General features: G+C 40.8%; 1 protein-coding gene across 1 annotated transcript in view; it reads right to left on the reverse strand.

Moving 5' to 3' along the window:
* EPDR1 (ependymin related 1) overlaps positions 1-14,141 on the reverse strand; it is a 36,767-nt gene extending 22,626 nt beyond the window's left edge. The window contains exon 1 of the mRNA XM_025211242.1: positions 14,076-14,141. Coding sequence (XP_025067027.1) covers positions 14,076-14,141 — 66 coding nt within the window. The remainder of the gene's footprint in view (positions 1-14,075) is intronic.
* Between the last annotated feature and the right edge of the window lie 580 nt (positions 14,142-14,721).

Genomic DNA, 14,721 nt, shown 5'->3' on the forward strand with positions numbered 1-14,721 from the left:
CGCCAGCAGGCCGGGTGGGCCCCAGGTGAACCCCGGCCTAGCCCCCTGGCTTCTCCAGCACCAGGTCAACCCGGTTGTAGCCAAGTGGCTCCTGCAGCACCATGTCAACCTGGGCATGCATGCCATGTCAACCAGTACCATGTCAACCCCTGCAACTTCATTGGTGTCAAAGGTCACATGGCATCACTTCCTGATATGATACCATTTCCTGTGACGTCTTTGAATATGGCTCACCAGCCCACTGGGTGATAAAAAATTCGTGAACCGGCCCCACATTCAAAAAGGTTGGACACCCCTGCCCTAACACAAGCTAGGCAGAATGGCCCAGGCAACCCTCGTCTGAAGTGGCATAACTTTGAGGTGCTCAGAGGGCACTTAGCACAAGTGAACGAGGTTTAACATGTGAATGCTTGCATTGTAAGTGCCCTTAGTATGGTCTATGAGTAACATGTAACTTCACCCTAAGTGCTCCCGGACTCTCCCTGCACTCTGGGGTGAAACATAGTTGAATACAACAGGGATCCTCCCCACCTAGCCCTGCCCCAACCAGCTGCTGCCCAAAGCCTGGAACGGTGTAAGGAATAGAGCTATTCTTCTATAGGGAAGAACTGGGAGGGTTCCCACTATGGGATAATTGCCCCCTTCTGCCAATCAGCTGGATGGCAGGATGGGAGTATATTCCCCTGGGGCAGGAACACTCCCAGCTGTCTGTGGCAGCTGCTGCTTTTTAGCAGCTGCCAACTGCCACTTGACAGCCTGCCCCCTTCCCAGGCAGGAGATTGGGCAGGTTGTAAATTAATGGGCTCCCATAAGGCCAATGGGTGGCTCAGGGAACAGTCCTCTAGCACCCTGTGGCTGAAGAGCTTGCCTGTGAAGCCCTCCAGCCATGGGGCTGGAAGAATGTCTGTACAGTCCAGCTCATGTGCTATTTGTCTGCCAGAAAAAAATTCTTCTGTTAGAAATGAATGGCTATATGCAGCCTTAGTGGGCACTGCAAAGAAGTGAGGCTTCAGTAGAGTATGTTTTGAAGCCTAACAGGAATCTCCAGCTCGAGACTGGCCGCATCCCAAGTGGGCCAGTGTAAATACTCAAGTCTCTGCCCTGGTCACTTCTGAGAAAGTTCAAAGTGTTTATGAGACTCTTTAAATCCTCATGTAGCCTGCAACACAGTGGTCTCTGTAAGAAGACTATCCTTCACTCTTCCGGCCTGGTGGCAATTAGATCAACTGGAAGGCTTGTATTGTTTCTTCTTGGGATTAAACCCTGTACAAGAAGTTTCAGGGGTTTCTGGGCAACACCTAGGGTGTTTGCTTTCTTGGCAAGTATGCTAGAACAGTAGTCTAGTGAACCTCAGAACACCAGGTGAGAACGTCATCATTTACTTGAGGGGCCTTGCAGATCATTTATGCTTGTTTTCATGTTCTGTTTAATTCTGCTTCTGTCAAAAGGGATAAGCAGTTTCTATATATCACTTGTACTGATTTACTGCATTAAGATTGATCGTGCAAACAGGCACTGAGCTACTGGGTAAATGTTAATACAATAATGAATACTAATGTTGCTGAAACTAATTTTGACCCTAAACATATAACAGACAAATAATAATTTTATGATCTTTCTAAAACTATTTTCGAAATATCTAGTGTTTGCTCCAGGTACATTATTAAATGTAGCTGGTACAAAATTATTTCAGACATTACCTGTCTATATGATATATATAGTGACTGTTCTCCTGAAACAACTGTTTCTGAAGATATAACTATCAGCTAAAATTACAGATTGGCTAAGAATACATTTCTATTTTTAAGAAAAAGTTATATCCATTTTAATTGTATTCAAAAACAGGTGTGACCAAAAACCATGACTGACACATTTATTTTTCATTCAAGGACAGTTCTAAGAAATAGCAGCAAGGAGGACAAGACCTGTAAATAATATTGGTATAAAAATACAGCTCTGGCACTGTTGAAAGTTTTCTATTGCTCAGGAAAAGGTCACTAGACCTATTGAATATGTTTAGACTACCCCATGCTGATTAAAACTTGACATAAATAGTTTACCATTTGGTATCGGACAAAAATATAACACTAAAGTCTCTGGCAAACAGGTATGCCTGTCTCACTTCTGGGTATTTTGCTAAAATAAAATTATCTGTGGCATGCATCAGCTGGAAAGTTTGGGCTTTGATCATAAGCAAGAAATGAAACTTTTCTTATATATGCAAAACCGATTCACTGGCTCCTCCTAAGAAACACTTTCCTTCCCCATGACCACAAACACTGTCATTAAAATAACTTCTCTTTCAAAGAGTACAAATTATAATTATCATAGATGCAGCATACAAAGTTTGCATCTTCTAGTTTTCTCCTATTTAAAATTCCAAATATGTTTAATAAGTGTAATGGCCAGGATTTTCAAAAATGCCTAGTAATTTTGACTATGTTAGTACTTTGGTGCCCAACTCTGAGACACTGAAAGAGGGTTAATTTTCAAAGGTTATTCAATGCTTTCTTACATCCAAGTCCTTTTAATGTGTCTTAAGCTGGACACCCAAATATTAAAAGGATCTAAAATCTTTAGCTAGTTCTGAACTTCTTGCCCAATTCTCTTACTTGTCTCCTCCGAGTAGTCATTTCTGGTACAGTCCTCTACTCTTCATCTGTGGAGACTTGAGGCTCTGTATGCAAGCATTGTAAATTCTTCTTTTTGCAGAGGCCACTGAAAACTATACTCACGTATCTGTGACTGGATAAGTAACTCTTCAAATTCTACCTTGCAAAGGGAACTAGATCAGGTTTATCTATTATACAATTTAGACCTATTCCTCCACATTCCCACATACTCCCATTGATATCAAGAAATTACCACTTTTCCATCCATTAACACCTACATCAGGTTGCCAAATCATGCTACAAATTTACTTGTCTTATTCCAGCAAACACACTACATTCAAGAGGCACAAGTAAATAAGTATGTTATTTATCTCATTTTCCCTCCAGGGTGAACATAAGACCCTGCCATCCTAATGCAACCAGATACATGTTATCACCCAAGAAAATCCTAGCATAGACAACAGTGAACTTTAACCCATTGTCCAAAATTAAATTTAGGGTCTGATCCAAAGCCCAGTAAAGTAAGCACAAATAAATCTTATTGGGCATGTCAACACATGCAATTAATGGTCAAAAAGCTTACTGCACAGTAAAATACCGGACAGTAAGCTTTCCTTGAGTGCAGGTTGACATGTGCACCCATTGGGAGAAAATTTACTCCTGCACTGCTCTGTTTTTATGTGGCAGCCAAGTGGAAGTCTAGGCTCCCTCAGGTGCTAGCTCCAGGCTGGCAAGGGGCACCGGTGTGAGGCCTGGGCTCCAGGGGGCAGGGGGAGCTGTCCCACCTCCAGGGCAGCTGCCACCCTTCCTGCACTCCAGCTCCAAGCAGCTGCCTGCTGCCCACCACCTTGCTATGATCGCAAAACCAGGCCAGGGCAATGTCTGCTGCCCCTGAAACAGGTAGCTCCTGGCCCTGCAACTGGAGCAGGGACTGGGACATTGCTCCCTGCCCCTGGCAGCTGCCTGCTGCCAAGCAGGCTCCAATCGTGGAGCCCAAGCCAGGACAATGTACCTCTGCCCTGGCAGCAGGCAGCTGGGGCAGGGGGTCATTGTCCTGGCCTGGGTTCTGTGATCAGAGACCGCCTCAGCAGCAATCCCCCAGCCCCCATTCTGATCAGGGACCAGGGCTGGGAGTTGCCTCCTGCAGAAGCAGGGGAACATTGTCCCCACCCATGCTCCGCGATCCGATCCAGCCCCAGCAGCAGGCAGCCCCCAGGGTAGAGGATTGCTTTCCCACCGCTGCTGCCTAGGCTGACCAAGAGCAATTTACCAATCAGGTATCTAACCGTTTGCTACTGTGCAGTAGTAACTGCACGGTAAACCTACTACCTGTATTTACAGGTAGTAGAAAAAACAAGCAGTAGATTAATCTACTATGTAGTAGCTTGTATGCAAGGTCACACAGTGACACTTTACTGTGCAGTAGATCAATCTTGTGTAGACGCACCCATTGAATCTGATAACAGGTTAAATCTGACACACAAGATCAGTTGCATTCAGAAGGCAAAGTAGTTGAAAAAAGATTCCAAAAACTATATTTACAATACATAACACAGATACAAATATACATCAGGTAGGTAATACAGATTATGTTGAAGCATGATGGAATGCAGAGACAGAGACAATGTGATCTATAAAATCTTATTTCCCCAAAGGTTAGTTTTCACAAATCTAAGCAATACACTGCCTTTCAGGGTATTTCTTTTTTGTTCTTGTATCTAAAATGTATAAAGAATGTATATATTTTTTAAGGTATATCGCTAACAACTTTATATCCTTAACTAGCCAATTGCCCGTCAAGAATGACAGGGGGTGGGGAGGGAGGGGGCTGGGATGGAGTGCCGCCATCTAACACCCCATGCTGTCACTGTTCTACCTCTTGCAGGGACTGGGGTTGGGGAGCTGAGGCCAGCAGCACCCTCTGTCTGGTCCTCAGCGTGGCTTTGGAATCATGGCGGTGCTCCCCCACACTTAGAGCACTATGATTGGCTGTTTCCATCAGCCAATCAGAGTGCAAATAAAGCGTTATGGACAGACAGACAGACGTAGGCTTTTATAATATTAGAATTATATTCACCTCAATTAATAGATGCTCCATACAAAACAGTTGAGTTTTGGGGGGGGTTTTAAACAAATGTTTAAATTTATTAGGGAAAAAAAAAGACTTCTTTGAGCTAGGAAACTAAGAGATCCTTATGCTTGAAGAAGGATCTTGTAGCATATTTGTTTATTTGGAATGCTGGACTGAATTAACACAGAAGAAGAATGATGCAGTACAAGTTATTTAAGGACTGTCAAGAGGGTACTGCAAGTTTGTTAAAGCAGGGGCCAATACAGAGTGAATCCAAGAGCAAGCACTGGAAAGGAATTATTTGGTGTGAAGTTTCTACTGTTGCTCATCAATCCTAGCAGAGAGAGAGAAGGCAATAAAAGCATATAGCCAGGTTGTTCTCTACACTACAGAATTGTACACATCCTAGTGGCACTCTAGGGTACCCCAAAATCCTTTCAAGGGTGCCATAGAGTGCCACACCATGTTAGCACTGTTGGATGTGCAAACATGATTCAGAAGATAAAACCAGATTTCAAGTAGGAATTCATAGTGTTAAAAAATTATGACCTGCTGTGGTCTTAGTTCTTCACAACAGAAGAATAGCTCTATTGTTTTCCTGTAGTAAAAAAAACAAGTAAAAATTAAGAGCTGGCATTTTCTGAGGGGTGCCTCAAGTCTGGGGACCACTGTCATAGAGAGACTTGCTTTTACTATAAAATTTCTGGGTACTTGGTTAAGACAGTTTTAAGTACTGCTCTGTGCTGCTAAAGGTACCCAAAGTCGAGACTGTAGCCCATTAGATCAAAGAGCTTTCTATGAGGTCATAAGTCAGGGGTGAATGACATCTCCAGTTCACTATGCATAGATGCACTGTGTGGAGGGGCCTTCCCTAGGCAGAGACACAGTGAAGTCAATGTGGATCAAGATATATACAGTATGAACCCGTACGAAGTAAATCACAGGGCTGGGACTTATGTTGCTATTGTAAAAAACTACCTTTCATTGGAAATAACAGAGTTCATATGCTTTTTATTTGTGAACAGAAACAGAAGATTGATATGCCCCTATGTATAAACTAGGTCAAATTTTGTTCTTAGGTCCCCTGTACATGTTACAGGTATCATGCAATTAACTGGTTAGTTGAGTAATTACTTTGAGACCAGCTACACATGCAAAGTTCAGAAGTTCCTATCACACCATAAAAATGTGTGCTAACTTTATAGCTGGTTGCTCTACTGAGCTTTAATTTGCAGATGTAGCAGGGTTGTCACTGTGGCTGGGAGCCCTGTAAGCTGACAGGGCTCCTAGCTGCAGGAGTGCACCATGCCCTGCCAGGGCTAGAAATCACACAACTGAGGGGACTCTCAGCCCCAGCAGTACCCCGCAGATACTGGGTCCTGGCAGAGCACCTTTCCCAGCTGGGTCCCGTAACATAGTTATGTTTATTTCATTAGAGTCCAGGTTAATATAGAACTAAACATACTACCTCTTTATATTCTGTGAGTCTGCCAAAACACTATGATAATTTCCTAATAAATATTTTATAGATATAATACATCATTATTTATTTTTCTCTTTAAAAAATTTCTAGTAACACGTCTAAGCATAAAAAAGAAAAATCTGTTGATCTTGCACTTTTAATGGAAGCCAAAATTATGTGTAAATAAGTCTGAGGGGAATTCATGTGAAGATTAGATTGTTAAACCTGGGTAGTAATTAAAAGGAAAGGGTAATTAAGCATGGAATATATGTCCTGATTTGATCTCTGAGCAGGACTATAAATAAACACATCAGCTCAGTTACAAAATAAATAAATATGTAATGCATCTCCTGCATACTGCTATCACATATACACATCTTTATTACAACATATTCTGCAGTATTGTATTTCAAACATTCTCATTTAAGCAAAACACAAATAAAGTATATGCAAACAAACATCAATCAGCGTACACTCACCGAAATAAGAGGAGGGGACACCATTTCTAATAGTGGGATATATGGAAGTACAAAATATTATAACTTTATCACCTAGTCCATAATTTATTCCTAAAAGGTGCCTTAAAATCTCTTTGTTGTTAGATTTTCTCTTTAGAAACCTGAATTACTCCATAATCTGGGCTTACTGTCGTAAGGTTTTCCAGTTTAAATGTAATACAACAAACAAAAATTAAAGAATTCTGTACATAAACCGTAGAGAATATATTAACAAAAACATGAAAAAGTATCACAGAAAAATATACACATTGCAAAATGATTAGGGTTGTATATATGGAATCAAGGTCCATAATATACATATGTTCACACTTGATTCTAGATACAGGCTGCTCAAACATCTTGTGAAGTAAAAGAAAACATTGCTTTTAACATACTTTTCATTGCCTAGATTTGAAACGGTCCTATAACTCTTTCAACAACTGAATCAATGAATCTAGTTACCTTGTGCATTGGGGGTCTCCATTGGCAGAGGGTTAGTCCCAGCTAACCATTTCTCCTTCTAGCTCCCCTTAATTTTCTGCTTGTTGCAACAAAAAATATGCATGAGATACCATCTCTTGATTCTTCTAGCACTTGATCAGGCACACACGTAAGACTTTTTTGAGGTATGCAGGTTAGCACCACAGATCGATTCATTTTGTGCGCACGTTTGTGTGTGTGCATGTGAACACATATCCAGAAGTTCATGATTCTGTTAACTACAGCATACGAAACAAAGGAATGTACATCTACTACAGAAGATGTGGCTTAATAAATATGGATTAAGTTAAATTCTAAGCTTATTAAAGCAACAGCATCTGATCCTTTATGGAAATGGGTTTTCCAAATAACAAATGTCCCTTGAGAATGAGCATAATCCACACAGCATGAGTAAGATTGCCTAAATGTGTGACAGAATCACAAGTTTCCTGGCAAGAAAGACGTACAATAAAAATCACAGTCACAAATGGTATTAGGAAGTACTGAAACAGTGAGCAACCAGCTTCTTTGCTTGCCTCTCTAAACAAATGACTCTACTCCATGTGAGCATTTACAGTGTCTAGCAATGTTGTGTACAATACTGCACATTTAACTCTGCTCAGGTGAAAACCTAGCCGTTCAACTCAAAACACAAGTTTGAGAGAGTTATTGAGAGAGTTAAATTTATGCCAGTACAGAAGCCACGCAAAGGGTCTAGACCCACGTTCCAGATAAACCTTATTTTGAGGGGTAAAGCGGTATGTAGGTCCCATGCCAACTTCCTGTACACTGACTAATTCCATTCAAAATGTTCTAGAGAATGGGAAGAAGTGAAGGGTGGCATGATTCTGTGCACTATGTTCTTTGCAAAGATGTTTGATTATCAGATAAAGCAACAACCTCTTGAACTCCTACAAGCAGATGACAGAAGAAAGCTGATAGATTTTGCTATGCTAAATATGAAAGTACAAGATCTGACAGAGAAACAGATGGACAAGATTAATGGTTGAAACTTGAGTGGACAGTCTTGTAACCTGTGGTCTTCATAGCTATCTTATACTGTTTTCTCTCTGTAATTGGTCACAGGCTTAGAACAAGAACGCAGTGAAACACAAGCAGAAACATGTTGTTCTTTTTCTGTTGGGAATTGGTGCCATTTTATGATGATATGTATCAATTTATCATGGAAACCTCAAGGAAAATTTAGTTTTTTGAAAAACTTCCATTAGAAAGCACTTAATTCACAGTGGATGATTTGAGATATTAGCCAAAATACTTCATCCCCAATAAAGACCATAGCATGCAGTACTTTTCTGAGAGAAATTAAAGAATTTTCAGTAACATCTGTATGAGTTATACAGTGCCAAATTTTGAATGGGTTACTATACAAGTAACCCCTTGGCTATACTGGAACTATTTATGAAGTAAGTTACAAATATACTTTAGTAAGTAGGTAAGAACCTGACCCGTCCTTAGGTAAATAAATCAATTGACAAAATGCACCTTTTAATATAAAAATAATTTTTCTAATGGAATAAATTCCCTAACCATAATTAAAATCTACGGACTGCAATGCTTGAGGTAAAATTGGACTTCCCTGTTCTTTCACTAGGAGATTCACAATATCTGAATCGTATCATAATATGAGAATAAAAGGTTTTCACAGGCCACACCTACAGGAGATGCTGATTGCACAGTTGTTACTGAGCAGTCGTTTAGTACTAGCTCGTTACTAGTGCGCAGTAGTGTCGCGTCAGTTAGTGCCCAGCAACACTACCGCATGGTAGTAATGAGTTAAGCATCTCATGTAGACGTGGCCACAGTATATTAATACATATCGAAAATATAGTACCCTGGGGTAAATGTGTGATGCTACATTTCTTTTTGAAACAGGACAAAATAGCACCTTACACTTTAAGAACAAAGTTTTATTGAATATTTTACTTTTAATAAAAATGTAAAATACTATATTAAGGTTGCTTCTGTTTGCAATTGAGAACTTGAACAAAACTGTTCCTATGGGTTAAATTTCTCTAAAGGCAAAAAGATGAAAATCAAAATCTGCTCCGCTATAATTGACGCATACTTTAGGTCCAATGATAAACCTTATTTTGTGGGTTGTCTTGCAGCTCCATTTATATATCCATTAGATGTTAGATACAAAATCCATCTTCTATTCCCAAACAGGATAGAGCTACAAGTTTCATATATTTTGGTACCTGACTATCCCAGTGAATAGAAATCCAAATTTTTGGCAGACAAGAAATTAGCAGTGTCCAAGATAATTCAGAAGCAAATAGTTCCTATAGACAAAATAAATATGGTTGGACATAGCTACTGCTGTCAGACATGTGCAATTACTAGGGCTTTTTCTAAATTTCCAGTTGCACTGACTGCAGCAGAATATTGCACATACCCAGGTTTGACGTCATGGGGGTATGTTTTGAGTCCCTCTCACCCAGCCTTGCATACTGGTAGATGCCTTGAACCAGATCCTAGTCCACATATTGTAAATTGGATCCTTCCTAGTATCTCCTGAAACTTGCAAAAACATGGCCATAACAAAGCTACCTGGGGCATAATGGCTTTAGGAATATATTATAAAAATATTCTTTCTAAATCAATCTTTCACCAAATAAAGGTTAGCCATGTAACCAAATATTTGTGTTCTACTTTTCAAAAGTAATATATATCAACATTAGACATGAATATGTATTAATAAACATAACTGAGGTCTATTAAGGTGATCATTGAGACTCTTAGACTCTCCAATTCATTGTGGTAAAAGGATGTGTTTTGGATCAATGACTTTTAAACTTGCTCCCAAAGCACAGAAATTATATGTTGATGAAAAACACATTTGGGTTGCACCATATTATACTGTATTAATCTCAGGCTTTAGAGCTTTTTTCCCCAAATGAATGCATTACTTGGCTTCTGTTTGGTTATTTTTTTCCCCTTTTCTCTGAAACACTGGGCATCAGCCAGCTACAACTAGACTGGCTCGGGTGCATTGGTGCTGCTAAAGATATTTCAGGAACCTCACTGGTGAGCCTTGCTTACACACTCAAAATTAAACATCGGATTTGGGAAAGAAGGAATTTTCCTTATGGTTAGATTGGCAAGAATGAGGGAGCAGAGGGACAGGGTTTGTAGAACCCTATAGAATGGGAGATGATTTACCTCCTAGGATCATCTGAGCATATTATATTTATGTCTTTCCTCTTGTCTTCAAATAGCATATGTTTTTGTTATGAGGGTATTTTGTGGCCAGGTATGCCTGAGGGTGGCTTGACTAGATTTTCTTGAGGACACATTTGGACAAATGTTTATCTCATGGATGCCTGCAATTGCAAGGGACTTGTCAATGACCTAGGAAGTACGTACGGGTTTTTTTCTTAATAATACATCTGTCAGAAATTAATTTCCTGGACAAAGACAGTTGTGCTGATGCAGAAAATCCCTTGGCAGTAGTCCTGAATTATTTATTTTACTGACGCTGCTGTCAAATTACAGTAATAAATAAGTACAATACTGAACCCCAGGATTCTTTTGTGAAACTGTTAATATGAAACACTCTTGCATAAGTATAAAGGAGCAGAAAGGCTTGTTCTAGATCTGCCATCACCAGGCCAATATGTGGAGGAAAAAAGCAGAGGTTACAAAATTTCTTACAGAATCTAAGTTTTAATCTAAATATCATACATAACCACCTTGACATTGTACAGCCAGACCTGCCCTCAGAGTTACAAAGCTGCCCTTGTGGATGAAAGCAGCTGCAGTGAACAGGTTCACTGAACTTAAATCATGAACAGGCCCTTCCCCAATGCTACTTGCACTGAGATACAAATTATGTCATTCTTTAAAAATACTAAAAATGTGAAATTATTAATTTTACATGGCAATCCTATGGACCAGGTAAGGGATGCTGGCAGTGGTAGTGCTGAATGGAGCAAACATAGTGCTATAATAAGAAGAAAAGCAGCAGGTAAGGGAATACCTCTAGAAGACCCCTCACCTCAGCAAGCTACAAAGCATACTTCCAGGGCAGCCCCTACAACAGGCCTGTAAAGTGGAGAGATTTGGGAATGCAGATACAGCAGGCCACCAAGATGGAGAGGGCACAATCAATGGCACTGCAAAAGCATAGTTCTATAAACCAAACCTCTTCAACAAAGGGAAGAGATCCATTTGTACAAGCAGCAGCTCGAAAGCTGTGGGAGACTTCTTTCCCTCAGTCCCTGCAAAATTCCACTCCGTATTTCTGTTGTTACTTGCGTTATGCAGAAGACAGGACCTTGGTCTGAATATAAATACATGGTGTCTCAGACCATCTCAAGCTCTAATCTGATATCATACATTTATGTACATGATGCCTTCCTTGGGCTGCCTGACACATCTGTCCTTTCCTCCACTCTCTCTCTAAACATCCAAACATTCAGCTTTCTCTAATAGACCTTTGCTTATGTTGGATTATTTGACAGAAAGTTAGTCGCAATTAGGTCAAAGTATTTTACAGGGTTGAAAACACAAATTGCATAGAGGTTAGCATCAATTTACAGGAAAGTGGACAGGGCTGGAGACCTACAGTTTATATTTTAATTCTAGCTTAACATATCATTAGAGACCACAGAATCCCTTAGAGGCAGATTCTCAGCTGCAGTACCTTCTGATGGCTCCATTGACTTCGAGAGAGTTGCAACAATGTACATCAGCCAAAAGTCTTATGTTTATAAAACTGATGCACTTACTCCTAATAAGCAAATACTGTAATCAAGAAAACTATGTCAAAGTATGGTCACCCTTGGACAGTGAAGGGAGACTACAAGAAGGGAGACTTTGCAGTGTCTAAAAAATGGGAAAATTCATATATTTCTCTGGTTGTATGCAACATTTCCACCCCAGAGTCTTGTTAATAGATCTCACCTATTAGATCATCAAGCATTCTCTCTCATGTTATATATAGCCTATGCAAAAAATAAGCAGCAAGACCACCATGAAATCTACATTAAAGCACACAGAGACTGCAAAGCATTCAAAAGAGTACTTGTACAACTTTAATTCTTATACTTAAGGAGTTCTGCTTTCTTTCCTCTGTACCTCCTCTCATCTGACCTGTAGAAAGGGCTGAGGGGGCTGTAGTGTTAACAGGCCTCACGGAAGCTCAGGATTTACAGTAAAACGTCATTAGTTCAATATTGGATACCTCGAAGCTGTTGTCACTCCCCAGCTGAAAGGATAGGTTTTTGTACGCACTATAATATGGATAATTTGAAATTTGAAGATGTTTTCTGATTCCTTGGACCAGAAAAACCTTGTTAACTTCAAATGCAGGGAACCAAAAAATACCAACTTTGAAATACTGTACATGGGTCTGAAATAAACACATTCATAGTAATTTGCATATATCCAAATTACTATGGGTATGTGCAGGCTTAGGTCACCCATGGGCAGACTTTACTAACTGATAGAACAAAGTGAAGAGTTATCCCAGTGACTAATAAAGTAGATGTCATGGGATGTAGCACAGGGAGTTCCTACTGTAGACCAGCAGCAATGATCTAGGGGCACTTTTTCGTCTGCTTAGATCAATCTAAGCATGGAACCGTCCCATCAGCCTCCCCTACCTTGCTCCCACCAAACCCCCCTGCCAACCCAGCACCCCTGATCCTACAAAAAAAACCCTAAGTCCACCCCAAATCATGCATGTATCTAGGGCTGGTGCCCCCATCTCCCACCCCTGCAGGGACCACTGTGCCCTAGCACTTGCTGTCCTGAGCCCCAGGCACTCTGTCTGCTCCCACCGCTTCAAGCATTCCCAGGCTGGCAGATGATAGCCAGAGGGCAGGTGTACATGGAGCAGCTGGGGCTCAGAGTAGCAAATGCCAGGACACAGGGGAGTCTGCAGGGGTGGGAGGAGCAGCCCCAGCTGCATGCATGATCAGGGGCAGGACTGAAGGCTGGTGGATCAGGGGGTCTGCAGGGGGTTTGGTGGCATCAGGAGGGGGGTTGGCAGTTCCACACTTAGTTTGATCTAAGCAAAAGAAAACAGGACCCTGGATCATTGCTGCTGGTCTACATTAGAAACTCTTTGTGCTATACCCCATTAAAGCTGCTTTATTAGTCACTGGGATAACTCCTTACTTTGTTCTTATTAGTTAGTAAGGTCTGCACAAGGATGAACTAAGTCTGTATATATCCTCAGTAATTTGCATATATGCAAATTATTATTATTATATTTATTTCAAACCCACTTATTTCCAAGTCAGTATTTTTGGTCCCCTGGATTTCTAATTAACATGGTTTTACTGTATCACCACATTATCTAATACACTGATTTTTAACCAGGGTGCCATGGCACCCTGGGGTGTCTTGGGATCCTGCCAAGGGTGCCAAGCAATGTTTGCACTGTTAGATGTGCAAATATGATTCACAAGTAAATCCATGGATTTAAAATGAGAATCTAGAAAGTTCAAAAAGTTTCTGACCTGTTGTAGCCTGAGTTCTTTGCAATAGAAAAACTGCTCTACAATTTTTCCGTAGTCAAAAAGTGAAAGCTATGAGTTGGAAGTTCCACAGTGCACCTTGAGTCTAAAGATTGAGAACCACTAATCTAATAATATTCTGTGCAAGGGTAGATGGCTTGGTGGTGAAAACATCTGAACACTCTCCATGGTAGTCACTGCTACTGCTGTCAGTAATGAAATTGTACGAAGAGTTATGGCTTTCAACGTTGTCAGTGGGAACAGAGCTCAGAAATGGATGCTGGACTTGAACTGGAAGTGAAATACAAAAAATAAACTTATATAATGGACATACATTCTACATGTGTGTTATAAATGTGTATATAACACCAAGTCCTAGGGTAAAGTCCTTGTGTCAATGGCAAAACTCTCATTGACTTCAGTGAAAAAAGGATTTCCTCCTTAGCTTCTTAGGCATGCAGTCCTTACATAGTAAAGTAAAATATCATCTGCTTGCTCTCTAAAGTCTTTGGCTTTCTCAGAAATGTAGGTCATGTGGCTACCCTATTCACAAATTATTATATTTACCAGCATAGCAGGGTAAATCAAGAGCAGCATGGGCCTGAAAGATTCAGAACGTGTACTGGTTTCATAGGCTGGAAACAGAGGTTGCCTTTGTGCTGTCATAATTTTTTTTGTGGCAGCACAAAGGCAAGGCAAACAGACGTCCACGCCCCTTAATACACCAGAACAAATACCCTAAATTCATAGTCTTGATATAGATGGTATAGTTTCATAGTTGGTAGGGTCAGAAGGGACCTGAGCAGATCATCAAGTCCGACCCCCTGCCGTGGCAGGAAAGAATTCTGGGGTCAAACAACCCTGGCTAGGTGTCTATCTAGCCTCTTCTTGAAGACCCCCAGGGTAGGAGCGAGCACCACTTCCCTTGGAAGTTGGTTCCAGATACTAGCCGCCCTGACTGTGAAGTAGTGCTCCCTAATGTCTAGCCTGAATCTACTCTCAGTCAACTTATGGCCGTTATTCCTTGTAACTCCCTGTAGTGCTCGGGGGAACAGGGACTCTCCCACTGCCTGCTGGTCCCCCTTGGCCAGTTTGTAGATGGCCACCAGATCCT

This window comes from Alligator sinensis, unplaced genomic scaffold (genome assembly GCF_000455745.1).
Source record: "Alligator sinensis unplaced genomic scaffold, ASM45574v1 scaffold254_2, whole genome shotgun sequence".
Taxonomy (NCBI): domain Eukaryota; kingdom Metazoa; phylum Chordata; order Crocodylia; family Alligatoridae; genus Alligator; species Alligator sinensis.